The 26395-nt window shown below is 43.1% G+C and overlaps 1 protein-coding gene across 1 annotated transcript; it reads left to right on the forward strand.

The window, feature by feature from the left end:
- The first annotated feature begins 2064 nt into the window (after positions 1-2064).
- On the forward strand, positions 2065-25512 carry LOC140831507 (uncharacterized). The gene is made up of 5 exons (XM_073195261.1): positions 2065-2361; positions 14598-15861; positions 22904-23673; positions 24391-24668; positions 24825-25512. The coding sequence occupies exons 1-5, from the start codon at positions 2065-2067 to the stop codon at positions 25510-25512; spliced, it is 3297 nt and encodes a 1098-aa protein (XP_073051362.1).
- Positions 25513-26395: the final 883 nt, after the last annotated feature.

Here is a 26395-nt window from a genome sequence, read left to right on the forward strand (position 1 = left end):
GGCTGAATCGACTAGGATCTGTTTAGAATATACAGTATTCCAAATATGAGTTTCATGATACTCATCATATGAGCATCTCATATTCTTTCTACTATATGTATATTCAAGGGCTTTATCTATGCAACTAGCATGGGTATACAGATAAAGATTTGCCAAAACAATAATTTCAAATATTATTAAAATAAAGATTGCTTATACATAGAGTTTCATTGTGAACACTCGGCCAACACTTGGCTCGACGGGCACCTACTCTAACAATCTCCCACTTGCACTAGAGCCAACTACCCATATGCTACAAACCCATTGATTCGCGATGCATCTCGAATAATGGTCCAGGTAAAGGCTTAGCTAGTGGATCAGCAATATTATCTGCGGAGCCGACTATATCAAAAGACACTTCTCTACTTTCCACAATCTCTCCGAGGATGTGGTACTTTCTCAATACATGATTGGATTTCTGATGAAACCTTGGCTCCTTTGCTTGAGCTAAAGCTCCCGTGTTGTCACACAACACCGGGAGAGGAGCAACTCCATTAGGAATGACGTCCAACTCTTAGACGAAATTCTTTATCCAAACAGCCTCCCTTGCTGCATCTGATGCAGCAATGTATTCGACCTCTGTGCTGGAATCCGCAGTATTGTCTTGCTTGGAACTCTTCCAAGAGACAGCAGCACCATTGAGCATGAATACAAACCCAGAGGTTGACTTCGAGTCATCGATATCGCTTTGGAAGCTAGAGTCGGTATAGCCTTCCAATTTCAGTTCTCCACCCCATAAACCAAGAACAATTTATTGGTCCTTCGCAACTACTTGAGGATGTCTTTCACAGGTTTCCAATGTGGAAGACCAGGGTTCGATTGATATCTACTCACTACACTTAGTGCGAAAGCCACGTCAGGACGTGTAGATATCATCCCATACATGATGCTACCAATCGTAGATGCATAACAAATGCTTGTCATCGCCGCTATCTCTGCATTAGTCTTGGGAGATAGACTTGGATAGGGACACGCCATGACACATTGGTAGATATCCTCTCTTGGACTCATCCATCGAGAACCGCTTCACGATGGTATCAATGTATGTGGACTGGGTGAGACCAAGAAGTCTTCTTGATCTATCTTTATAGATCTGTATTCCCAATATAAAAGATGCTTCACCCAAGTCCTATATCGAGAACTCACTTGCTAACCATATTTTAGTTGATCGCAACATTCCTACATCATTCCCAATGATTAGAATGTCATCAACATAAAACACCAGGAATGTCACAACACTCCCACTGACCTTCTTATACACAGGGTTCCTCAGAATTCTTATCAAAACCAAACTCTTTGATTGTACTGTCGAATTTGAGGTTCCAACTACTAGATGCCTGGTTTAGACCATAAATAGATCTTTGAAGTTTGCATACCATATGCTCACTTCCGATAGTTGTAAATTCTTCGGGTTGAGACATGTAAATCTCTTCCTTAATATCCCCATTAAGAAAGGCTGTCTTGACATCCATATGCCATATCTCATAGTCATACCATGCAGCTATGGCTAGAAATATCCTTATAGACTTGAACATTGCAACTGGTGAAAAAGTTTCCTCAAAGTCAATTCCTTGTTTTTGAGTATATCCTTTTGCCACCAATCGCGCCTTGAAGGTCAATACCTTCCCATCCGCCCCAAGTTTCCTCTTGTAAATCCATTTACACCCTATGGGAACAATTCCCTCAGGTGGATCCACGAGATTCCACACTTGGTTCGAATTCATGGAATTCATCTCAGATTCCATTGCTTCAAGCCACTTTGGATGAATCGGCATCAGATAATGCTTCCTTGAAGGTCCTTGGATCACATCCATGGTTAGTCTCATCATGGCCCTCTTCAAGAAGCAGACCATACCTCTTAGGTGGTCTCGAAACTCTCTCGGATCTTCTAGGAGCTTGTATCTCCTTTCTTGGCTCCTCGGGTGTGGGTTCTACAACTGTGGGTGTCTCTCGAACCTCTTCGAATTCTATCATCTCGCCTTTTTCTATCTTGCGAATGATGCCCAGGAAAAGCTGAGGCATTTCATGGATGGTTTGTGGCCGATCCTGCGCCATGATGTGAGGGTAGCTGGCCCCACTTCTTATGCAGTCGCCGTATCTCGAGCTTTGGCAGCAGAGCAGGACCTGAGGGATATAGAGGCTGACAGGCAGGGCAAGATGCCCTATCAAGAACCACCGCAACACCAGCAGCAGCAACATCAGAGGCCCCAGTTAAAGAAGCAGTACCAGTGGCCACTAGGAAAGAAACCTTATCAGGGACCACCAAAGGGCAAAGGTCCAGTGCAGCAGCAAGGGGCACCCCAGAAGCTCGTTAATTTCCCAGTATGTCCTAAGTGCAACCGCCAGCATCCAGGGCAATGCATATATGGAACAGGCAAGTGCTTCAAGTGTGGAGCTAGCGACCACATGCTAAAGGAGTGCCCACAGTGGAAGCAACCGACTCAGGGCAGAGTATTCGCCAAGCATGCACAGGAGGCGAATCCAGATACGACTTTACTGACCGGTAAACTTTTCTACCAAAGTACAGTATTATTTTGCCTTGCATGTGGATTTTTATTTGGGATTATTAGTGTTCTAGCATTATTTTTGAATAACTTGAGATATTGGGTTCTTCTATGCTTAAGGTTTATGTTAGTAATTTTGGGATATAAGTTAGTTTGTTGTGCTAACGCCTCTCAGGAAATATTTTCATAAAGAGGTTAGCCACGACGGCACTGATAGATTCAGAAGCAACTCACTCCTTAATCTCGGAGACTTTCGCTAATCACCTGTACATCCCGTCCATTGGCCTAGATATAAATTTTTCGGTGACGGTCCCATCCGGGGAAGAGCTTTTAGCAACTAGCGTGATCAGAGATATCGATCTCGAATTGCAGGGCCATCTAGTATATGCAGATTATATTCTACTGCCGATGCCAGAGTTCGACATTATTTTGGGAATGGATTGGCTGACAAAGAACAGGGCCCTGATTGACTTCCAGAAAAGATCAGTATTGGTTAGGCTGCTGGGCATGGAACACTTCATATTTGAGCCTGCCAGATGGAGAAACTTCCCTCGCATGATTTCGTGCATGCAAGCGAGGAGGCTGATTTCCGAGAGGGTGTCAGGCCTTCTTGGCCAGTATTATTTCAGCGCCTGACGTGCCCGCTCCATCTCTATCCAACGTTCCGGTAGTCAGTGAATTCCCACACGTCTTCCTAGACGATGTTTCATGTGGGGACCCGGGATCTAATTCTTTCTTTGGGATATAATGGATCGTTAATGTAAAGAGTGGGTAAAATTTTTGCTTTTCAACATTTATTCTAATATTGTATAAACAAGCATAAAGTCTTTATTTAAATTACAAACATAAGGTACAATATGTCTTGTTCCATCCATTCTCAACGACTAGTAATAAAATACATTACATATCAAAGGTACAACTACTAGTTCTTCTGCTATGCCCGAGATCACCACGCTATGTCCATCTCTCATCCTCTGCGTGACCCAGATCCTGCCCCACCTGTTGTTATGCACACATACAGACATAACAACAGCCGGAAACTCCGGTGAGAACAAATCCCAGTATAAACATGTATACATGCATATAATCAATCTAAACATGAAATATGCTATTATGAATGACAATCATATAAACAAGCAATGCAATGCGAATCAAACCATGTCTGGACTCGACTCGACTAGAACTCTAGGGATCCCGGTGTGAATAAGACGTCAATGGCTGTCACCTACCCTCCCACTCGGGGTAACTGTACGTCTTATTCCTAGACTTCGGTCTGAGCTGTATCAACGACTGCAATAGGAGTCAAGGCTGCTCCTAAGCTGAGATACACCGAACATCTAGATAGTTGACAATGGCTGTCAACGACTTTCCTATCTTAAATGCAATGACTATCAACCTGTAACAAAGCATTCTTATATTCATATCTGAATATCACAATGATCTTACATGCTTGAATACAATTCTATAATCAAAGCATAATCCTGTAACAAGATTTGAATATAACTCTATAATCAATTCATAAACATGTTACCATATATACAATAATTCTAGTATGTGATTTTGGTTGGGAAACTCAAATAATATCTTATTTGAGTTGTGGCTTCCCAAACAAACATGGCTTATACCTTTCTTGTCGCTAAACCTTTATCGATGGCTAGGTCTCGATGTCAACGTGAGGTGTGCTGAATCTGAAATGGCAATGTAGAGATGCATTCTATCAATACACAACTCCAAGCAACTCATATGTAATCCATATTCAATCTTGGTAACAATTGACGGCAAAACGACGTAGTTTCTCGATACTAATCAATCCATTCTCAACATATCATGATCAACTCATCTTTCAGAAATCAATCATCATCACTCAAAATCCACCATAATATCAATCTAGAACACCATACATCAACACCATCTATTCTTACCATGCTGAAATTCATAAGAATCGCATATGATATCCCATACTCGATCCGTTTACCTTTATATGTTGTCCATGATTTCAAGAACACATCTCTATAAACATAATACAATTTCCCCCAAACTCCATATCTTATATCATGTAGGAAATGAATGAAAGTTACATCCTCTTAAAGCCCTCAATGAGAGAAACAAGAATCTCAACTCGAAATGCAATTCGGATGGTTAAATCATGAATTACCTCACTTCAAAGCCTTGAAGATATTGAAGGATTCTTGAGAGAATTCTCGGTTCTCAGCTTCTGAAACGATGAAAGAATGAATCAGCACTAAGTATTTATACCTCAGGCCATGTGTCAACATAAGAACCAAGGTGGACTTCTCGCATGCAGCATCGCGGGTGCGGTCACGTTAGCACCACGGGTGCGCTATGCTCTCGGCTTTTCTTGCTAAAATCCATAATTGCATGACCGCGGGTGCACTCCTGTTTTGAGCGCGGGTGCGGCCTCTCACACATGAAATATTTTGTACTTTCATCTTATGACATGCATTCTCATATCCTCCGAGTCGTACGTCAATGAAACTAATAATCTCGAGCCTTACATTTCTCCCCCTCTAAGAAATGATTTCGCCCTCGAAATCGCACATCATTCTATCAATGCAAGCATCAAAAGTAATAACATCAAAGTTAGATCAATACTTACATCATTGAAATAACTCGGGGTGTTTTTGTCGCATGTCGGCTTCTGTCTCCCATGTCGTTTCTTCAGCGCCGTGACGACTCCATTGGACTTTCACTAGAGGAATAGTCTTCGTTCTGAGCTTCTTTTCCTTCCGATCCAGAATCTGTATCGGTTGTTCAATATAGCTCAATATTTGATCAAGCTCAGCTTCGTCAGGCTGAATGACATGAGAAATATCTGGCATGTATCTACGCAACATCGATACATGAAAAACGTCATGTATACCGGATAGAGAAGGAGGAAGAGCCAGTCGATATGCTCGATCGCCAATCTTCTCTAGGATCTCATAAGGACCGACGTATCTAGGAGACAACTTTCCACGCTTGCCAAATCTGACAATGCCTCTGAATGGGGAAATCTTTAGAAACACCCTGTCTCCTTGCTCAAATACTAATGGTCTACGTCTGATGTTGGCGTATTTCGCTTGCTTATCTTGTGCCGTCTTCATCTTCTTCTGAATGACTTTCACCTTCTAAGTCATGTCACGAATCATATCTGGTCCAAGTTCTGGTACTTCGGAGATGTCATCCCAGTATAGCGGAGATCTGCACTTCTTACCATATAAAGCTTCAAACGGTGCCATCTCAATGCTCGTCTGGTAGCTATTATTGTAAGAGAATTCACAAAGAGGTAGAGAATATTGCCAACTAGTGCCAAAATCTAGCACTACGGCTCTCAACATATCCTCTAAAGTCTGGATAGTCCGCTCTGACTGTCCGTCTGTCTGAGGATGATAAGCAGTACTCAGGTGCAATGTCGTACCTAAAGCCTGCTGTAAACTGTGCCAGAATTGTGAAGTGAATCGTGGATCACTATCTGACTACCTGCTGTAAACGATAGACTTCGCACACCATGTAATCTGACTACCTTTCGGACATATATCTCCGCCATCTGATCATGCCGATACGTCATTCTATATGGGATAAAAACAAACTGATTTGGTCAATCTGTCGATAACGACCCAAATCGCATCACAGCCTCGGGAAGATCGAGGTAACTTCGTCACGAAATCCATGGAAATGTGATCCCATTTCCATTCTGGAATAGCTAAACTCTGAAGTAACCCTCCGGGCTTCTTCCTCTCGGTCTTCACCTGTTGGCAGTTCAAGCATTTAGACACATATTTTGCGATGTCTGACTTCATCTGCTTCCACCAGAACTGTGTCTTCAAATCAATATACATCTTTCTGCCACCAGGATGAATGCTGAACCGACTGCAGTGTGCTTTGGACATAATCTGATGTCTCAAGTCTGAAACATCTGGCACTACAAGGCGATTATTCACATACAGCACATGATCACGTACCTGATATTCTGATAAATGTCCTGCTCTGACCATCTGAATCGATCTTTGCACATTCTGATCGGTTTGTTGAGCTTCTTTGATCCTCATGATCAAGTCCGACTCAACTTGAATAGCAGCAAGTCGTAGTGGCCTCCTATCTGTATCAAATTCTAGTCCAGAGAAACAGCAATTTTCAACTAACTTTGTAACACCTATCGTTGATAAGGATAAGGAGCAAACCTTTCGACTTAAGGCGTCTGCTGCTGCATTTGACTTCCCTGGATAATATTTGATCTCGCAATCAAAGTCTTTTAACAGATCAAGCCATCTACGCTGCCTCATGTTCAACTCCGCTTGAGAAAACAAGTATTTTAGGCTTTTATGGTCTGAGTAGATCTCAAATTTTTCGCCATAAAGATAATGACGCCAGATTTCGAGTGCGAATACGATAGCCGCCAATTCAAGATCATGAATGGGGTATCGAGTCTCGTGAGTCTTCAACTGTCTTGAGGCATAAGCGACCACATGACCTCGCTGCATAAGAACACATCCCAAACCTCTGTGAGAGGCATCACAATATACAACGAAATCACCCGTACCTGAAGGAATCATCAAAACAGGTGCACTGGTCAGCCTCTTCTTCAATTCTAGAAAGCTAGACTCACACTCCTCAAACCATAGGAATGGCGCATTCTTCTGTGTCAATTGTGTGATTGGCTTGGCAATACGGGAGAAATCTTGGATGAATCGTCTATAGTATCCTGCTAGACCCATGAAGCTGCGTATTTCTGGCACAGAAGTCGGTCTCGACCAATTGATCACAGCTTCCACTTTACTCGGATCTACAGAAATACCATCTCCAGATATGATACGTCCCAAAAAGACAACTCGATTCAACCAAAATTCACACTTTGACAATTTGGCATACAATTTCTCATTTCTCAGTGTCTGCAACACAATTCTGAGATGTTCTGCATGCTCATTCCTGTTCTTATAATACACCAGAATATCATCGATAAAGACAATCACAAAATCATCCAAATACCTCTGAAATATTTTATTCATCAAGCCCATAAATACCGCCGGGGCATTTGTTAAACCAAAAGGCATGACAATAAATTCGTAATGCTCATACCTGGTTCGAAATGCTGTCTTCGGTATGTCTACATCTAGAACTCGGAGCTGATGATATCCGGATCGCAAATCAATTTTAGAATAAACAGAGGATCCCTGTAACTAATCAAATAAATCATCAATTCTAGGCAAAGGATACTTGTTCTTTATCGTTGCCTTATTCAGTTGCCTGTAATCGGTACACAACCGCATCGATCCATCTTTCTTTCGTACAAATAGCACCGGAGCGCCCCAAGGAGATACACTAAGTCTGATATATCCCTTGGCTAGTAGATCTTCCAACTGTGCTTTCAATTCTTTCAACTCTATCGGCGCCATCCTATACCTATACGGAGCTCTTGAAATAGGAGTGGTACCTGGAATCAAATCAATACTAAAATCTACCTCTCGCACTGGAGGTAACCCTGGAATCTCCTCTGGAAACACATCTTCAAATTCTCGTACTACTGGCAAATCTGCCAATGTCGGGCTAGATTTCTGTACATCTACAGCATACACAAGGAACCCATCTGCTCCTTTCTGTAACAACTTATTCATAGTCAAAGCCAAAATCAAGGGAATCCGAGATCTGGAACCCTTACCGTAGAATTTCCACTCTTCTGCCATTTCTGGTCTGAATCTGACAATCTTGTGGAAACAATCCACGGTGGCTCTGTACTTTGTTAACATATCAATTCCAACAATGCAATCAAAGTCAGCTAGCCCAAGTACAATGCAATCTAGATCAAGTTCATGACCCTCAAACTGTAAGATGCAATGTCTAACCGTAGTCACCGATATCAAACCACTTCCCAACGGCGAAGTAATAGACACGACATCTAACAAAGACTGAACAGGCAAAGAATGCAATAATGCAAATCGTTCCGATATGAATGTATGCGATGCACCTGTATCTATCAATATATAGGCAGGATAACCGCAAAGGAAACAGTTACCTGCAATAACATCATCTGGGGCATCTTGTGCTTGCTCCTCTGTGAACGCAAACACTTGAGCCTGTTGTCGGGTCGGCTGGCTCCCGGTCTGACCACCTCTGGCTCGAGGCTGGGTCTGTGTAGGTGGCGGCTGAAATGAGTGAACAGATGAAGCTTGCCTCTCAGGCTGAGTCACTGATGCTGATGACCCTGCACCCTGAAATCTCGATGCTCCACTTCTCTGAGGACAGACCTTGGCATAATGCCCCGGTTGCTTGCATATGTTACATCTGCCCACTACACCTTGACACTGTTCTTTGGCATTCTTACCTCCACAAATACTGCAATATCCACTCGTCACCTCTAAACTCTGGCCAGGACCTCTCTGTCTTGACCCGCTGGAGCTCGACGAACGGCTCCCTGCCCTCTTAAACTGTTTACCCTTAGCTTTCAGTTGATCTTTTCGTCCGCTGCTACTTCCGCCGCTATCAAATCTAGGAGGAGGTTGTGCTGGAGGTAGTGGCGGTCTCGGACTCGGAGCAACATACGGAACACTCCGTTGCCTAAGCAATCCTGCTTCTGCTCCTTTGGCACGATTCAATGCATTGGAGAAGTTGTTGGGTCTCCCCGTATTCACCAATGTAAAGATATCTGGATTCAGGCCATTTATAAACTGATCTGCTACGGCCTCATCATTACCTGAAACGTGAGGTGCAAAGCGAAGCAAAGAAGAAAATTTAGCAACGTACTCTTCAATGTTCAATTGCCCTTGCCTCAGGTTTGCAAATTCAGCGCCTTTATCTTTGCGATAGGATACGGGAAAGAATCGCTGATAAAACTCTGTCTTGAATGCTTTCCATGTAATCTCGGTGCCACGCTGTTCTAGTGCTCTCCTTATATTCAACCACCAATACTTAGCCACGTCTTGCAGTTGATGGCCAATGAGTTTCACTAGCTTCTCGTCACTATATTCCAGAGACTCGAATAACATCTCGATATCCTCCAACCAGCTTTCACATTCAATTGCATTTTCTGTACCCTTTAAGGTCAGTGGTCGGAATGACTGGAATCGCTTTAATAGAGTCTCCATGGGCGTAGCAGTGACATCCATCGTATCACCAGATGTGCTACCCTGTTCTGGTGCTGGTGGTCGTAAAGGAACGGCTGCTCTTCTAGGAGGCATGAATCTGCTATACATACAGTTTAGTATACAATCTATACTAACTGCCTCAGCCCTCCTCTGATCATTTACCTCTGATCCAGAATCGGTTCTGATTCAGTCTTAACCAATACATGCTGCAATCAAATCAGATAACACAACACGTAATAGGGAAAGCAATAAATCATGATATGCTAGCATGATATAAACAAGGAAGATGACTTGTTCTACCCCGCTCATTCTACTCTATCCCAGTCTACAGAACCTACTGCTCTCATACCACCTGTTGTGGGGACCCGGGCTCTAATTCTTTCTTTGGGATTTAATGGATCGTTAATATAAAAAGTGGGTCAAATTTTTGCTTTTCAACATTTATTCTAATGTTGTATAAACAAGCATAAAGTCTTTATTTAAATTACAAACATAAGGTACAATATGTCTTGTTCCATCCATTCTCAACAACTAGTAATAAAATACAGTACATATCAAAGGTACAACTACTAGTTCTTCTGCTATGCCCGAGATCACCACGCTATGTCCATCTCTCATCCTCTGCGTGACCCAGATCCTGCCCCACCTGTTGTTATGCACACATACAGACATAACAACAGCCGGAAACTCCGGTGAGAACAAATCCCAGTATAAACATGTATACATGCATATAATCAATCTAAACATGAAATATGCTATTATGAATGACAATCATATAAACAAGCAATGCAATGCGAATCAAACCATGTCTGGACTCGACTCGACTAGAACTCTAGGGATCCCGGTGTGAATAAGACGTCAATGGCTGTCACCTACCCTCCTACTCGGGGTAACTGTACGTCTTATTCCTAGACTTCGGTCTGAGCTGTATAAACGACTGATATAGGAGTCAAGGCTGCTCCTAAGCTGAGATACACCGAACATCTAGATAGTTGACAATGGCTGTCAACGACTTTCCTATCTTAAATGCAATGACTATCAACCTGTAACAAAGCATGCTCATATTCATATCTGAATATCACAATGATCTTACATGCTTGAATACAATTCTATAATCAAAGCATAATCCTATAACAAGATTTGAATATAACTCTATAATCAATTCATAAACATGTTACCATATATACAATAATTCTAGTATGTGATTTTGGTTGGGAAACTCAAATAATATCTTAATTGAGTTGTGGCTTCCCAAACAAACATGGCTTATACCTTTCTTGTCGCTAAACCTTTATCGATGGCTAGGTCTCGATGTCAACGTGAGGTGTGCTGAATCTGAAATGGCAATGTAGAGATGCATTCTATCAATACACAACTCCAAGCAACTCATATGTAATCCATATTCAATCTTGGTAACAATTGACGGCATAACGACGTAGTTTCTCGATACTAATCAATCCATTCTCAACATATCATGATCAACTCATCTTTCAGAAATCAATCATCATCACTCAAAATCCACCATAATATCAATCTAGAACACCATACATCAGCACCATCTATTCTTACCATGCTGAAATTCATAAGAATCGCATATGATATCCCATACTCGATCCGTTTACCTTTATATGTTGTCCATGATTTCAATAACACATCTCTATAAACATAATACAATTTCCCCCAAACTCCATATCTTAAATCATGTAGGAAATGAATGAAAGTTACATCCTCTTAAAGCCCTCAATGAGAGAAACAAGAATCTCAACTCGAAATGCAATTCGGATGGTTAAATCATGAATTACCTCACTTCAAAGCCTTGAAGATATTGAAGGATTCTTGAGAGAATTCTCGGTTCTCAGCTTCTGAAACGATGAAAGAATGAATCAGCACTAAGTATTTATACCTCAGGCCATGTGTCAACATAAGAACCAAGGTGGACTTCTCGCATGCAGCACCACGGGTGCGGTCACGTTAGCACCACGGGTGCGCTATGCTCTCGGCTTTTCTTGCTAAAATCCATAATTGCATGACCGCGGGTGCACTCCTGTTTTGAGCGCGGGTGCGTCCTCTCACACATGAAATATTTTGTACTTTCATCTTATGACATGCATTCTCATATCCTCCGAGTCGTACGTCAATGAAACTAATAATCTCGAGCCTTACATTTCAGGCCTTCCACCATAGAGAGAGGTGGAGTTTACTATTGATCTCATGCCAGGCACAGTGAGAATCTCTAAGGCGCTGTACCGATTAGCTCCAGCTGAGATGTTAGAGCTCAAACAACAGATTCAAGAGCTTCTCGACAAGGAGTTCATTCGCCCTAGTTTCTCACCGTGGGGCGCGCCAGTACATTTTGTGAAGAAGAAGGATGGGAGTATGAGACCGTGCATCGATTACCGTGAGTTGAACAAGGTAACGATAAAGAATAAGTACCCACTTCTTAGAATCGAAGACTTGTTTGATCAGTTACAGGGATCCACAGTGTTCTCTAAGATAGATCTTCGATCAGGGTATCACCAGCTGAAGGTGAAGGAGGCATATGTTCACAAGACAGCCTTCAGGACCAGGTATGGACATTACGAGTTCTTAGTAATGCCATTTGGGTTGACGAATGCTCCAGCAATTTTCATGGACCTCATGAACCGTGTATTCCAGCCGTTCCTTGACCAGTTTGTCATAGTATTTATTGACGATATTTTCATATACTCAAAGAGCCATGAGGAGCATAGCCAACATTTAAGGACAGTGTTGCAGGTTTTGCAGAGTCGCAAGTTAACTGCGAAGTTCAGTAAGTGTGAGTTTTGTTTGCAGAAAGTAGAATTTTTGGGGCATATAGTGTCCAGCAGTGGCATTGAAGTTGATCCAGCAAAGATAGCAGCCGTTAAGGAATGGGTCGAGCCAAAGAATGCATCACAGATCCGCAGTTTTCTGGGTTTAGCCGGTTACTAACGTAAGTTCATTCGGGGATTTTCATCCATAGCAGTGCCACTCACTTCACTGACAAAGAAGAATGCTAAATTCGTGTGGAGTGATGAATGTCAGAAGAGCTTCGATACTTTGAAGCAAGCTCTTATTTCGGCGCCAGTACTAGCCATGCCGATAGGTCAGGGTGAATTTGTGCTTTATACCGATGCATCTAAGCTCAGATTAAGCGCAGTGTTGATGCAGCAAGGTCGGGTTATAGCTTATGCCTCCAGGCAGTTGAAGGTGCATGAGAAGAACTACCCGAAGAACTACCCGACTCATGATTTAGAATTAGCCGCAGTCGTCTTTTCGTTGAAAATTTGGAGACATTACTTGTATGGCGAGAAGTGTCAGATATTTACCGATCATAAGAGGTTGAAGTTTTTTATATTATGTTACTTCACAATTTACATTTAGTGACGAAGTAAGTGGTTCGAAATACTTCAATAATTTGTATTTTTGTGAAGTAATAGCGCAAAAAAACTTCGTTCTTACATAACAATGTTGAAGTAAATTAATTCTATCACTTCGCTTGATTTCTTATTGACGAAGTATTTAATATTATGTTACTTCACATTTTGCAAATAACAACGAAGTAATTTACCTGTTACACTTCATTATTTTTTATTTTGATGAAGTAATTGTTAAAAAAAGTGTAATAGCCGATCGTTCATGTCTTTTATTATGAATTACGGTATTTTTATTGTGGTGGTTATGGATGTACATTATGATATGAATGGTAATGAATGTTATAGAATGGAATAGATAATGGATGGGTAGAATAGAAGGATGAATTTGAGTTAAATAGGTAATGGAAGTGCTGAAACGGTATGAAACGGTGGCAGTAGTTGTGGTTTTTAGCATAATGTTTTGTATATTGATCCAATTGATGTGAGGCCACTTCCATTAGAAAGATAAGACATAAGACTATAACTTTCATGTTTTGAGTTTTGTTCAAATCATTAGGGAAGGCGAGCCAAAAGCGACCCGAAGTGAGTTGTGCGTATCGTCGCTCCTACAATGACACATGTGGGGAGAAATGGCATAACTTTTTAGTCAGACCTCCAAATGATCTGAAATTTGGATATGTTTAAGGAAAGACATAGATCTACAACTTTGTAGTTTACCACTTTTCCAAATTTTGAACGGAAGAGGTGTTTCTGAGGCGATCTTTGTAGTGCATGTGCGCAGTGTGCTCGCCCTAGCGGGCAAAAGTGGCCGCCCTAGCGAGCCTTGTTTGGAAAAAAATAGTTTTTGGCCGAGAGTTCCTCGCCCTAGCGGGAAAAAGTGTCCGCCCCAGCGGCCAGCATTTTTTTAAAAGCGTGTTTTGGAGTTTTAAGAGCTTAAATACAAGTGTTTGCTCTATTTTCTCTCATTTCTTCCCTCATTCTCGATTCTTCTCTCAAGGGGTGAGCTAGGGTTCCTATTTCTCTCCTTTCTTTTCTTTGATTCAAGCTTGTGGTTGGTGATTTGTGTTGAGAGCAAGGTTATTGTTGGTTCAAGGAAGCTAAGGTAAGCTTTTGGTGTGGTTATTTCTTGGTTTTGGTGTTGGGACAGATCATGGGTTTGTTGTTGGTGTTGGTTTTATGGATCAATTGATATGGGTTTATGATTATTGAGATGTTAATGGTTCAATATATGGTTATTGTTGTAGGAATTCCTCAAGGACTTGACAAGCACTTGTGTATTGGGTTGTAAGTAGACTTTTCCTTGAATGCATCTTATGAACTATGTATATGGTATGGTAAATGGTATTTTAAATGATGTTAGCTCCTTTAAAATCATTGATTATGTATATATGGTATGTATTGTTATGTTTAGTTGTGATAATTCTATTGTGTTTTGGTTTTATTTCTTGAGGTAGGTTATGAGTTCTTTTTATGGGGAAACTTTGCCAAAATTTTTAAAGATCATAGCTCCTTCATCTCGAGTTGTTGGTGAGTTTAGTAAGTTGCTCAAGGAGCAGGCTAAAGTTCATGGAGAGCAGATCCAATAGTTATTGAGGTTGCAGAACCCAGGTCAAGGGGGAGGTAGAGGCCTTGCGAGGCAGGAGCCTAGTTCAGAGGGAGCCTATGACAGATTTAAAAGAATGAATCCACCTGAGTTCGTGGGAGGTGTGGATCCTCTTGCAGCTATGGAATGGGTGAAAGCTATTGAAGCAATCTTTGACTATCAACACTTTGAAGATAATGATCGAGTTAGTTGTGCAGTGTTTCTTCTGACCAAGACTGCGCGCATTTGGTGGGAGGCCACGAAGGTAACTGTTAGTGTTCAAACCCTTAAATGGAATGAGTTCAAGGAGCTATTTTATGACAAGTATTTCTCCACGGATGTCAAGACTCGGAAAGTGAAGGAGTTCTTGGAATTAAGCCAGGAGAACTTGAATGTGAATGAATATATTTTGAAGTTTGAAGAAGGTTGCTTGTTTGTTCCTTTCATTGCTTCGAATGACAAAGATCGAGGGGAACACTTTATGAGGGGCTTGAGAGCCGAGATTAGGAGGGATGTCAGAATGTATAAGGCCGCAACGTACAAGGAGATCGTGGAGAAAGCTCTTTTAGCGGAGCAGGATGAGAAAGAGATTGGGAAGGAAAGACAATTGAGGAGGCAAAACTTCAATCAAAAGAATCAAGCTTCGCATCAAAGTTTCAAAGGGGGATATAAAGGCAAAGGGAAAGAAGAACATCGAGGTAAAACTCCTGCAGTTCAGTCTGAGTCGAATAGGCCTGTATGTCCCAAATGCAACAAGCCGCACAAGGGTGAATGTCTTGTAGGGAGCAACAAATGTTTCAGATGTGGAGGTGCAGGTCACATTGCCATCAATTGCACCCAATCTTCATGCCGAGGACGAGTTCAAGGGCGCATTTTCTCTTTGACCAAGGAGGGTGTTAATCCTGATACGTCGGTTATATCAGGTACTATTCTGATTTCAGGCAATGTAGCCCTTACTTTAATTGATACTGGAGCTACACATTCTTTTATGTCTGAAATTTTCATGAGATCGTTGGGTATTGCACCTATATTTGAATCTCTCCAGTTTACTATTATGCTTCCGTCTGGAGATGCGATTTGCCCAACGATTGTGATTAGAGCTTGTCCTATTCAAGTGAATGAGAGAATTTTGTTTGCTGATCTTATTGTCATTCCTATGATTGAGTTTGATGTGATTTTGGGTATGGATTGGCTATCATCGTATCGTGCAGTGATAGATTGTATAGAGAAGACGGCGCGATTTCCAACAGAAGAAGGTGACAGCAATATCTTCAAGGGTTCAGGTACTTCGCTTGGCACTTCTTTTATTTCTTGTGTAGTAGCCCGAATTCCAAATTGGGTAATTAACGGAGTATTGGTGATTAAGAAGGTTTAATGTGTAATTTTGACCGAGTCATGATCGGACGGACCGAAGAGGGTTCGGAAGCACCGAAGAGTTCGTAAGGTCCGAAGTGAGTTCGGTGGATCCGATAATTAGGTGTCAAGAGTTGATCGACACGTGGGAGTTCGGACGTTCCGAAGTGTAGGTTCGGTGGATCCGATCATGAGGTGTCAAGAGCAGCTGGACACGTACATGTTCGGACGGTCCGAAGTGTATGATCGGAGGATCCGATCATGAGCTGTCAAGAGCCAATGGACACGTAGCGTTCGGACGTTCCGAAGTGTTGTTCGGAGGATCCGAACATGGCCTATAAATAGTGCTCGGATTTCTCATTTTTGACTTGCCAATTTCTTGAGTTCTCTCTCATTTTGGAGAGTTTGGAAGGTTTCTAGGGTAGTTGTTGGTCGAGCGATAGCCAAGAGCTGCCAGGAGTAGTAGCGTAGCGGCGCCTGAGTTTCGAGGCAATCGACATCAAAGGGCTGTCGACGGACGAAGGTAAACCCTAAACCTTTGGTAGTACTAGGGAGTACTGGTTTTGCTAGTCGAGCATGGTAGTATTGATTGAGTATGCTTTTGATGCGTAGGCTTGTTCTAGACCTGATTAGCGGTGTTGCGTAAGGCTAGGCTTGCTGTGATAGAGGTACGAAAGTACTATCCGAGATATCCTGGTTGAGTATACATTCATATATGTGTTGCATGATTATGTGGTGCATTGATATATGTCATATGATGCATGCTATTATGTCACGTTTATTACTGCACGTTGCATTTCATGTTGAGCCGTATTCTCCTTTGAGATAGCCTTTACTGTTGAGCTGTATCTCTTTCGAGATAAGCTATATCTTGGGGCCGCTCAGCCCTGTCTTGTGGACGCATGGACACCGAGAGTACGCAGTGGCCGACGGGTCGGGAGGGCTTCGGTGGTCCGGGACATTTTAGGTCCACGTCTGTCTTGTAGTGGATGCAGTGACCCAGAGGTGTACCGCGCGGCACTATCCACTTGGCGCCTCTAGACTGAGCATTGTTGAGATCCTTTTGTGATTCCTGTTTCTTGACTACCCTGGTATCATATCATAGCATGTGCATTTCATATAGGTCTGTATACTCATACTTTTGTACTGGGCGTTCTTATCGCTCACGTCCTCGGTTTTGTTTATTCTTGGACACCCCATTCCCACGGGGCAGGCCTCAGGTTGGACAGCTCAGGAGGAGCAGGAGGAGGACGTTGAGTAGCTGGTTGGTTTAGTTATCGGTATTGTTTTGATTTCGATATGGTGTATTGGATATTTTATTTTGAGTTATTCTGATTTCGATTGGGTTGTATAATCGGTATTGTTGTTGACTTTTCCGCTGTTATCTCTGTTTATTGTTAATTAGGTTAATTGCATGCTTAGTTCTTGCCTAGTAGGTGATTCTGGAACGGGTCACTACATTTATGGTATCAGAGCATGCATACGATTTTGGGATATAGATTTCTGTTTTGGGATTTCCGTTGACCAATTTACTAGTTTCCCCATTCTATTGTTGTAGCGATGGCTGACCACTTTGGTGACGGGAGTAGTCAGGGGAGTGTAGGTCGATGGGGTGACCAGGACGATCATAGACGTCATCGTGAGCATCGTCATCGTCGGGATGGTCCTAGGCGTTTCGATATGCATCGTTTCATGCAGATGGGGCCTAAGCCTTTAGTTGGCGGTGAGACTCCCGATGATGCGGAGGATTGGTTAGAGCGCATGGAGAGTTGTTTCCGCGCATTCCAGTGCACCGATGAGCAGAAGATAGAGACTCTTAGTTTTCTTCTCGAGGGCCGTGCTCGCAGGTGGTGGCGATCGACTTCTGCGCCGATAGTTCAGTCGCAGGGTAGAGCGACTTGGGCCGATTTCCGTGCAGCGTTCATGCAGCTGTACTTTCCTCCAGCCCTTCGCCAGGCCAAGACGATTGAGCTCCTGAACCTGAAGCAGGGGAGTATGTCTGTTGATGAGTATCAGCAGAAATTCTTTGAGTTGTTACCCTTCGCTCCTCATATCAGTGGCAGTTCTGAGGCCAAGTACGATCATTTCCTTCAGGGCCTTAACCAGGAGATCTTTGATCGAGTCACTGTCTGTGATAATCCTACTTCGTACGATGGGTTGGTGAACCGGTGTCGTCAAGCAGAGATCAGTCTCCAGCGTGGTAGGGCTATTCTTTCTTCTAGACCTCCGAGTGTGTTGAGCCCTCGACCTCAGTCTTTCAAGAAATCTGGTTCTTCTTCTTCTGGATCTGGATCAAGGTCTAGCGGTGTTGTTCGCTTTGGTGAGAAGAAGGATTCTTGTGCGCATTGTGGGAAGAACCATCCATCGGAGCAATGCCGATTAGCAGCAGGAGCTTGTTTTCAGTGCGGAGAGATGGGTCATATCAAGAAGAATTGTCCTCAGCTGCGAGGTGGAGCAGGATCTGGTTCTGGATCCCAGACGACTGTTCAGCAGAGGAGACAGGGTCAGGCAGTGGGTAGTTCGAATCTTCGACCTCGTGCCCAAGGTCAGGTTTTTGCGCTGAACCAGGATCAGCCTGGGATGTAATTGTTATACAGTTGTAATGAAGAATATTTGCAGTGTATTACAATGGTGTTTTATTCTCTTGCCTAGATTTCGAGGACGAAATCGTTTTAAGGGGGGGAGAATGTAGTAGCCCGAATTCCAAATTGGGTAATTAACGGAGTATTGGTGATTAAGAAGGTTTAATGTGTAATTTTGACCTGAGTCATGATCGGACGGACCGAAGAGGGTTCGGAAGCACCGAAGAGTTCGTAAGGTCCGAAGTGAGTTCGGTGGATCCGATAATTAGGTGTCAAGAGTTGATCGACACGTGGGAGTTCGGACGTTCCGAAGTGTAGGTTCGGTGGATCCGATCATGAGGTGTCAAGAGCAGCTGGACACGTACATGTTCGGACGGTCCGAAGTGTATGATCGGAGGATCCGATCATGAGCTGTCAAGAGCCAATGGACACGTAGCGTTCGGACGTTCCGAAGTGTTGTTCGGAGGATCCGAACATGGCCTATAAATAGTGCTCGGATTTCTCATTTTTGACTTGCCAATTTCTTGAGTTCTCTCTCATTTTGGAGAGTTTGGAAGGTTTCTAGGGTAGTTGTTGGTCGAGCGATAGCCAAGAGCTGCCAGGAGTAGTAGCGTAGCGGCGCCTGAGTTTCGAGGCAATCGACATCAAAGGGCTGTCGACGGACGAAGGTAAACCCTAAACCTTTGGTAGTACTAGGGAGTACTGGTTTTGCTAGTCGAGCATGGTAGTATTGATTGAGTATGCTTTTGATGCGTAGGCTTGTTCTAGACCTGATTAGCGGTGTTGCGTAAGGCTAGGCTTGCTGTGATAGAGGTACGAAAGTACTATCCGAGATATCCTGGTTGAGTATACATTCATATATGTGTTGCATGATTATGTGGTGCATTGATATATGTCATATGATGCATGCTATTATGTCACGTTTATTACTGCACGTTGCATTTCATGTTGAGCCGTATTCTCCTTTGAGATAGCCTTTACTGTTGAGCTGTATCTCTTTCGAGATAAGCTATATCTTGGGGCCGCTCAGCCCTGTCTTGTGGACGCATGGACACCGAGAGTACGCAGTGGCCGACGGGTCGGGAGGGCTTCGGTGGTCCGGGACATTTTAGGTCCACGTCTGTCTTGTAGTGGATGCAGTGACCCAGAGGTGTACCGCGCGGCACTATCCACTTGGCGCCTCTAGACTGAGCATTGTTGAGATCCTTTTGTGATTCCTGTTTCTTGACTACCCTGGTATCATATCATAGCATGTGCATTTCATATAGGTCTGTATACTCATACTTTTGTACTGGGCGTTCTTATCGCTCACGTCCTCGGTTTTGTTTATTCTTGGACACCCCATTCCCACGGGGCAGGCCTCAGGTTGGACAGCTCAGGAGGAGCAGGAGGAGGACGTTGAGTAGCTGGTTGGTTTAGTTATCGGTATTGTTTTGATTTCGATATGGTGTATTGGATATTTTATTTTGAGTTATTCTGATTTCGATTGGGTTGTATAATCGGTATTGTTGTTGACTTTTCCGCTGTTATCTCTGATTTATTGTTAATTAGGTTAATTGCATGCTTAGTTCTTGCCTAGTAGGTGATTCTGGAACGGGTCACTACATTTATGGTATCAGAGCATGCATACGATTTTGGGATATAGATTTCTGTTTTGGGATTTCCGTTGACCAATTTACTAGTTTCCCCATTCTATTGTTGTAGCGATGGCTGACCACTTTGGTGACGGGAGTAGTCAGGGGAGTGTAGGTTGATGGGGTGACCAGGACGATCATAGACGTCATCGTGAGCATCGTCATCGTCGGGATGGTCCTAGGCGTTTCGATATGCATCGTTTCATGCAGATGGGGCCTAAGCCTTTAGTTGGCGGTGAGACTCCCGATGATGCGGAGGATTGGTTAGAGCGCATGGAGAGTTGTTTCCGCGCATTCCAGTGCACCGATGAGCAGAAGATAGAGACTCTTAGTTTTCTTCTCGAGGGCCGTGCTCGCAGGTGGTGGCGATCGACTTCTGCGCCGATAGTTCAGTCGCAGGGTAGAGCGACTTGGGCCGATTTCCGTGCAGCGTTCATGCAGCTGTACTTTCCTCCAGCCCTTCGCCAGGCCAAGACGATTGAGCTCCTGAACCTGAAGCAGGGGAGTATGTCTGTTGATGAGTATCAGCAGAAATTCTTTGAGTTGTTACCCTTCGCTCCTCATATCAGTGGCAGTTCTGAGGCCAAGTACGATCATTTCCTTCAGGGCCTTAACCAGGAGATCTTTGATCGAGTCACTGTCTGTGATAATCCTACTTCGTACGATGGGTTGGTGAACCGGTGTCGTCAAGCAGAGATCAGTCTCCAGCGTGGTAGGGCTATTCTTTCTTCTAGACCTCCGAGTGTGTTGAGCCCTCGACCTCAGTCTTTCAAGAAATCTGGTTCTTCTTCTTCTGGATCTGGATCAAGGTCTAGCGGTGTTGTTCGCTTTGGTGAGAAGAAGGATTCTTGTGCGCATTGTGGGAAGAACCATCCATCGGAGCAATGCCGATTAGCAGCAGGAGCTTGTTTTCAGTGCGGAGAGATGGGTCATATCAAGAAGAATTGTCCTCAGCTGCGAGGTGGAGCAGGATCTGGTTCTGGATCCCAGACGACTGTTCAGCAGAGGAGACAGGGTCAGGCAGTGGGTAGTTCGAATCTTCGACCTCGTGCCCAAGGTCAGGTTTTTGCGCTGAACCAGGATCAGCCTGGGATGTAATTGTTATACAGTTGTAATGAAGAATATTTGCAGTGTATTACAATGGTGTTTTATTCTCTTGCCTAGATTTCGAGGACGAAATCGTTTTAAGGGGGGGAGAATGTAGTAGCCCGAATTCCAAATTGGGTAATTAACGGAGTATTGGTGATTAAGAAGGTTTAATGTGTAATTTTGACCGAGTCATGATCGGACGGACCGAAGAGGGTTCGGAAGCACCGAAGAGTTCGTAAGGTCCGAAGTGAGTTCGGTGGATCCGATAATTAGGTGTCAAGAGTTGATCGACACGTGGGAGTTCGGACGTTCCGAAGTGTAGGTTCGGTGGATCCGATCATGAGGTGTCAAGAGCAGCTGGACACGTACATGTTCGGACGGTCCGAAGTGTATGATCGGAGGATCCGATCATGAGCTGTCAAGAGCCAATGGACACGTAGCGTTCGGACGTTCCGAAGTGTTGTTCGGAGGATCCGAACATGGCCTATAAATAGTGCTCGGATTTCTCATTTTTGACTTGCCAATTTCTTGAGTTCTCTCTCATTTTGGAGAGTTTGGAAGGTTTCTAGGGTAGTTGTTGGTCGAGCGATAGCCAAGAGCTGCCAGGAGTAGTAGCGTAGCGGCGCCTGAGTTTCGAGGCAATCGACATCAAAGGGCTGTCGACGGACGAAGGTAAACCCTAAACCTTTGGTAGTACTAGGGAGTACTGGTTTTGCTAGTCGAGCATGGTAGTATTGATTGAGTATGCTTTTGATGCGTAGGCTTGTTCTAGACCTGATTAGCGGTGTTGCGTAAGGCTAGGCTTGCTGTGATAGAGGTACGAAAGTACTATCCGAGATATCCTGGTTGAGTATACATTCATATATGTGTTGCATGATTATGTGGTGCATTGATATATGTCATATGATGCATGCTATTATGTCACGTTTATTACTGCACGTTGCATTTCATGTTGAGCCGTATTCTCTTTTGAGATAGCCTTTACTGTTGAGCTGTATCTCTTTCGAGATAAGCTATATCTTGGGGCCGCTCAGCCCTGTCTTGTGGACGCATGGACACCGAGAGTACGCAGTGGCCGACGGGTCGGGAGGGCTTCGGTGGTCCGGGACATTTTAGGTCCACGTCTGTCTTGTAGTGGATGCAGTGACCCAGAGGTGTACCGCGCGGCACTATCCACTTGGCGCCTCTAGACTGAGCATTGTTGAGATCCTTTTGTGATTCCTGTTTCTTGACTACCCTGGTATCATATCATAGCATGTGCATTTCATATAGGTCTGTATACTCATACTTTTGTACTGGGCGTTCTTATCGCTCACGTCCTCGGTTTTGTTTATTCTTGGACACCCCATTCCCACGGGGCAGGCCTCAGGTTGGACAGCTCAGGAGGAGCAGGAGGAGGACGTTGAGTAGCTGGTTGGTTTAGTTATCGGTATTGTTTTGATTTCGATATGGTGTATTGGATATTTTATTTTGAGTTATTCTTATTTCGATTGGGTTGTATAATCGGTATTGTTGTTGACTTTTCCGCTGTTATCTCTGTTTATTGTTAATTAGGTTAATTGCATGCTTAGTTCTTGCCTAGTAGGTGATTCTGGAACGGGTCACTACATCTTGCTTGAAGGTGAATAATATGTTGGTTAAGGGGTGTCAGGGATTTCTGGCGTCAGCGATGGATGTGAGTAAGAACAAGTATCCTTTGCCCCGAATTGATGATCTTTTTGACCAATTGCAAGGGGCAACAGTATTTTCCAAGATTGATTTGCGATCGGGTTATCACCAATTGAAAGTGAAAGAAGACGACATACCTAAGACTGCTTTTCGAACTAGGTATGGTCATTATGAATTTTTGGTTATGTCTTTCGGGTTAACGAATGCTCCATCCGTTTTTATGGATCTTATGAATCGAGTCTTCAAGTCTTATTTGGACAGTTTCGTCATTGTATTTATTGATGATATTTTGGTTTATTCAAAGACTCGAGAACTCCATCGAGAGCATTTGAGAATTGTGTTGCAGCAATTGAGAGAGAATCAGTTATATGCCAAGTTAAAGAAGTGTGAGTTTTGGTTGGACCAAGTGACTTTTCTAGGCCATATTGTTTCTAAAGATGGAATTACCGTGGATCCAACAAAGATAGAATCAGTGAAGAAGTGGCCTATTCCTATGACAGTGGCTGAGGTACGAAGTTTTCTTGGTTTAGCGGGTTACTATCGTCGTTTCATCGCTGATTTCTCAAAGATAGCCCTGCCGTTGACCACAGTGACAAGAAAGACAGTTAAATTTGAATGGACAAATGAGTGTCAACAAAGTTTTCAAGAGTTGAAGGATAAATTGACATCGGCTCCAGTGTTGTCACTTCCTGAAGGAGTTGAAGACTTTGTAGTGTTCACTGATGCTTCTAAGAAAGGACTTGGTGCTGTATTGATGCAGCGTGGTAAGGTAATTGCTTATGCTTCCCGTCAGCTGAAGGATTATGAAAATAATTATCCGACTCACGATCTTGAGTTGGCAGCTGTGGTATTTGCTTTGAAGATATGGCGGCATTATTTGTATGGAGTAAAGTGTGAGATTTTCTCAGATCATAAAAGCCTTAAATATCTGTTTACTCAGAAGGAATTGAACATGCATCAGAGGAGATGGTTGGAACTTGTTAAGGATTATGATTGCACTATCAGTTACCACCCTGGGAAAGCGAATGTAGTTGCAGATGCACTGAGTCGGAAATCAGGAGTTGTGTTGAGTTCTATGATTCAAAAACCTTTATTGTTGGACTTGCAAAGGAATGAGATCGCCTTGGTCGAGAAAGGTACGATAGCTCGACTTTCAGCTTTGGTGATTCGCCCTACTTTGAATGACAGGATTAAAGTTGAACAACAGCATGATGAGCAATTGTTGGAAATGAGATCTAAGGCTGAACAAAAAGGAAATTCTGAGTTTGGTTTAAATAGTGATGGGTTGATGACCTTTAGAGGTCGAATATGTGTTCCTATCGGTGATGATATTCGACGAGATATTTTGATTGAGGCGCATACCGCACCATATTCGATTCATCCAGGTAATTCCAAGATGTACCAAGATCTTCGTCGACTTTTCTGGTGGCCAGGTATGAAGAAGGATATTGCGTTGTATATTTCTGAATGCCTAACATGTCAGCAGGTTAAGATTGAGCACCAAAGACCTGCAGGATTGTTGCAGTCATTGCCGATACCTCAGTGGAAATGGGAACATATCACAATGGACTTTGTTGTCGGACTTCCAAGGACGCAGAAAGGTTATAATTCGATTTGGGTCATTGTTGATCGTTTGACCAAGTCATCGCATTTTCTTCCTGTCAAGAAAACGTATTCGATGAATCAATATGCTGAGGCTTATGTTCAAGAGATTGTTAGACTTCATGGGATACCAGTGTCAATTGTTTCTGATCGTGATCCAAGGTTTACATCGGAGTTCTGGAAGAGTTTGCATAGAGCTTTGGGTACCAAGTTGGCCTTCAGCACATCTTATCATCCTCAGAGTGACGGACAATCAGAACGAGTTATTCAGATTCTTGAGGACATGTTAAGAGCTTGCATTATTGATTTTCCTGAAAGTTGGGATTTGAAGCTTCCACTTGTAGAATTCACATATAACAACAGCTATCAGTCCTCGATTGGCATGGCACCTTATGAAGCTCTGTATGGGAGAAGATGTCGTTCACCTTTGTTCTGGGATGAAGTAGGTGAAAGAAAGATGTTAGGGCCAGAGTTGGTTCAACAAATGGTTGATGTTGTAGCATTGATTCGAGAAAAAATGAAAACTGCACAGTCTCGACAGAAAAGCTATGCAGATGTTCGAAGAAGGCCGTTGGCATTCGATGTAGGTGATCACGTGTTTGTTAAGATAGCTCCTCTCAAGGGAGTTATGAGATTTGGAAGGAAAGGGAAGCTGAGTCCTCGTTTTATTGGACCTTTCGAGATTCTCGACAGAATTGGCGAGCGAGCTTATCGAGTGGCTCTGCCTCCGGATTTGGATAGAGTGCATAATGTATTTCATGTCTCAATGCTTCGTAAATATGTATCGAATCCAACTCATGTACTTCGTCATGAACCACTAGACTTAACGCCAAATTTGAGTTATCATGAAAGACCGGTGCAAATACTAGATCGAAAGGTTAAAGTGCTTAGAAATAAAGAAATTGGGATCGTGAAGGTGTTATGGAGTAATCATGTCATCGAAGAAGCAACATGGGAACCCGAGGAAGAGATGAAGCAACGTTATCCTGAATTGTTTGCGTCTTGAGGTAAATTTCGGGGACGAAATTTTATAAGGGGAGGAGAATTGTAATAGCCGATCGTTCATGTCTTTTATTATGAATTACGGTATTTTTATTGTGGTGGTTATGGATGTACATTATGATATGAATGGTAATGAATGTTATAGAATGGAATAGATAATGGATGGGTAGAATAGAAGGTTGAATTTGAGTTAAATAGGTAATGGAAGTGCTGAACCGGTATGAAACGGTGGTAGTAGTTGTGGTTTTTAGCATAATGTTTTGTATATTGATCCAATTGATGTGAGGCCACTTCCATTAGAAAGATAAGACATAAGACTATAACTTTCATGTTTTGAGTTTTGTTCAAATCATTAGGGAAGGCGAGCCAAAAGCGACCCGAAGTGAGTTGTGCGTATCGTCGCTCCTACATTGACACATGTGGGGAGAAATGGCATAACTTTTTAGTCAGACATCCAAATGATCTGAAATTTGGATATGTTTAAGGAAAGACATAGAGCTACAACTTTGTAGTTTACCACTTTTCCACATTTTGAACGGAAGAGGCGTTTCTGAGGCGATCTTTGTAGTGCATGTGCGCAGTGTGCTCGCCCTAGCGGGCAAAAGTGGCCGCCCTAGCGAGCCTTGTTCGGAAAAAAATAGTTTTTGGCCGAGAGTTCCTCGCCCTAGCGGGAAAAAGTGTCCGCCCCAGCGGCCAGCATTTTTTTAAAAGCGTGTTTTGGAGTTTTAAGAGCTTAAATACAAGTGTTTGCTCTATTTTCTCTCATTTCTTCCCTCATTCTCGATTCTTCTCTCAAGGGGTGAGCTAGGGTTCCTATTTCTCTCCTTTCTTTTCTTTGATTCAAGCTTGTGGTTGGTGATTTGTGTTGAGAGCAAGGTTATTGTTGG

The sequence above is a fragment of the Primulina eburnea genome, chromosome 5 (genome assembly GCF_022965805.1).
Source record: "Primulina eburnea isolate SZY01 chromosome 5, ASM2296580v1, whole genome shotgun sequence".
Classification (NCBI taxonomy): domain Eukaryota; kingdom Viridiplantae; phylum Streptophyta; class Magnoliopsida; order Lamiales; family Gesneriaceae; genus Primulina; species Primulina eburnea.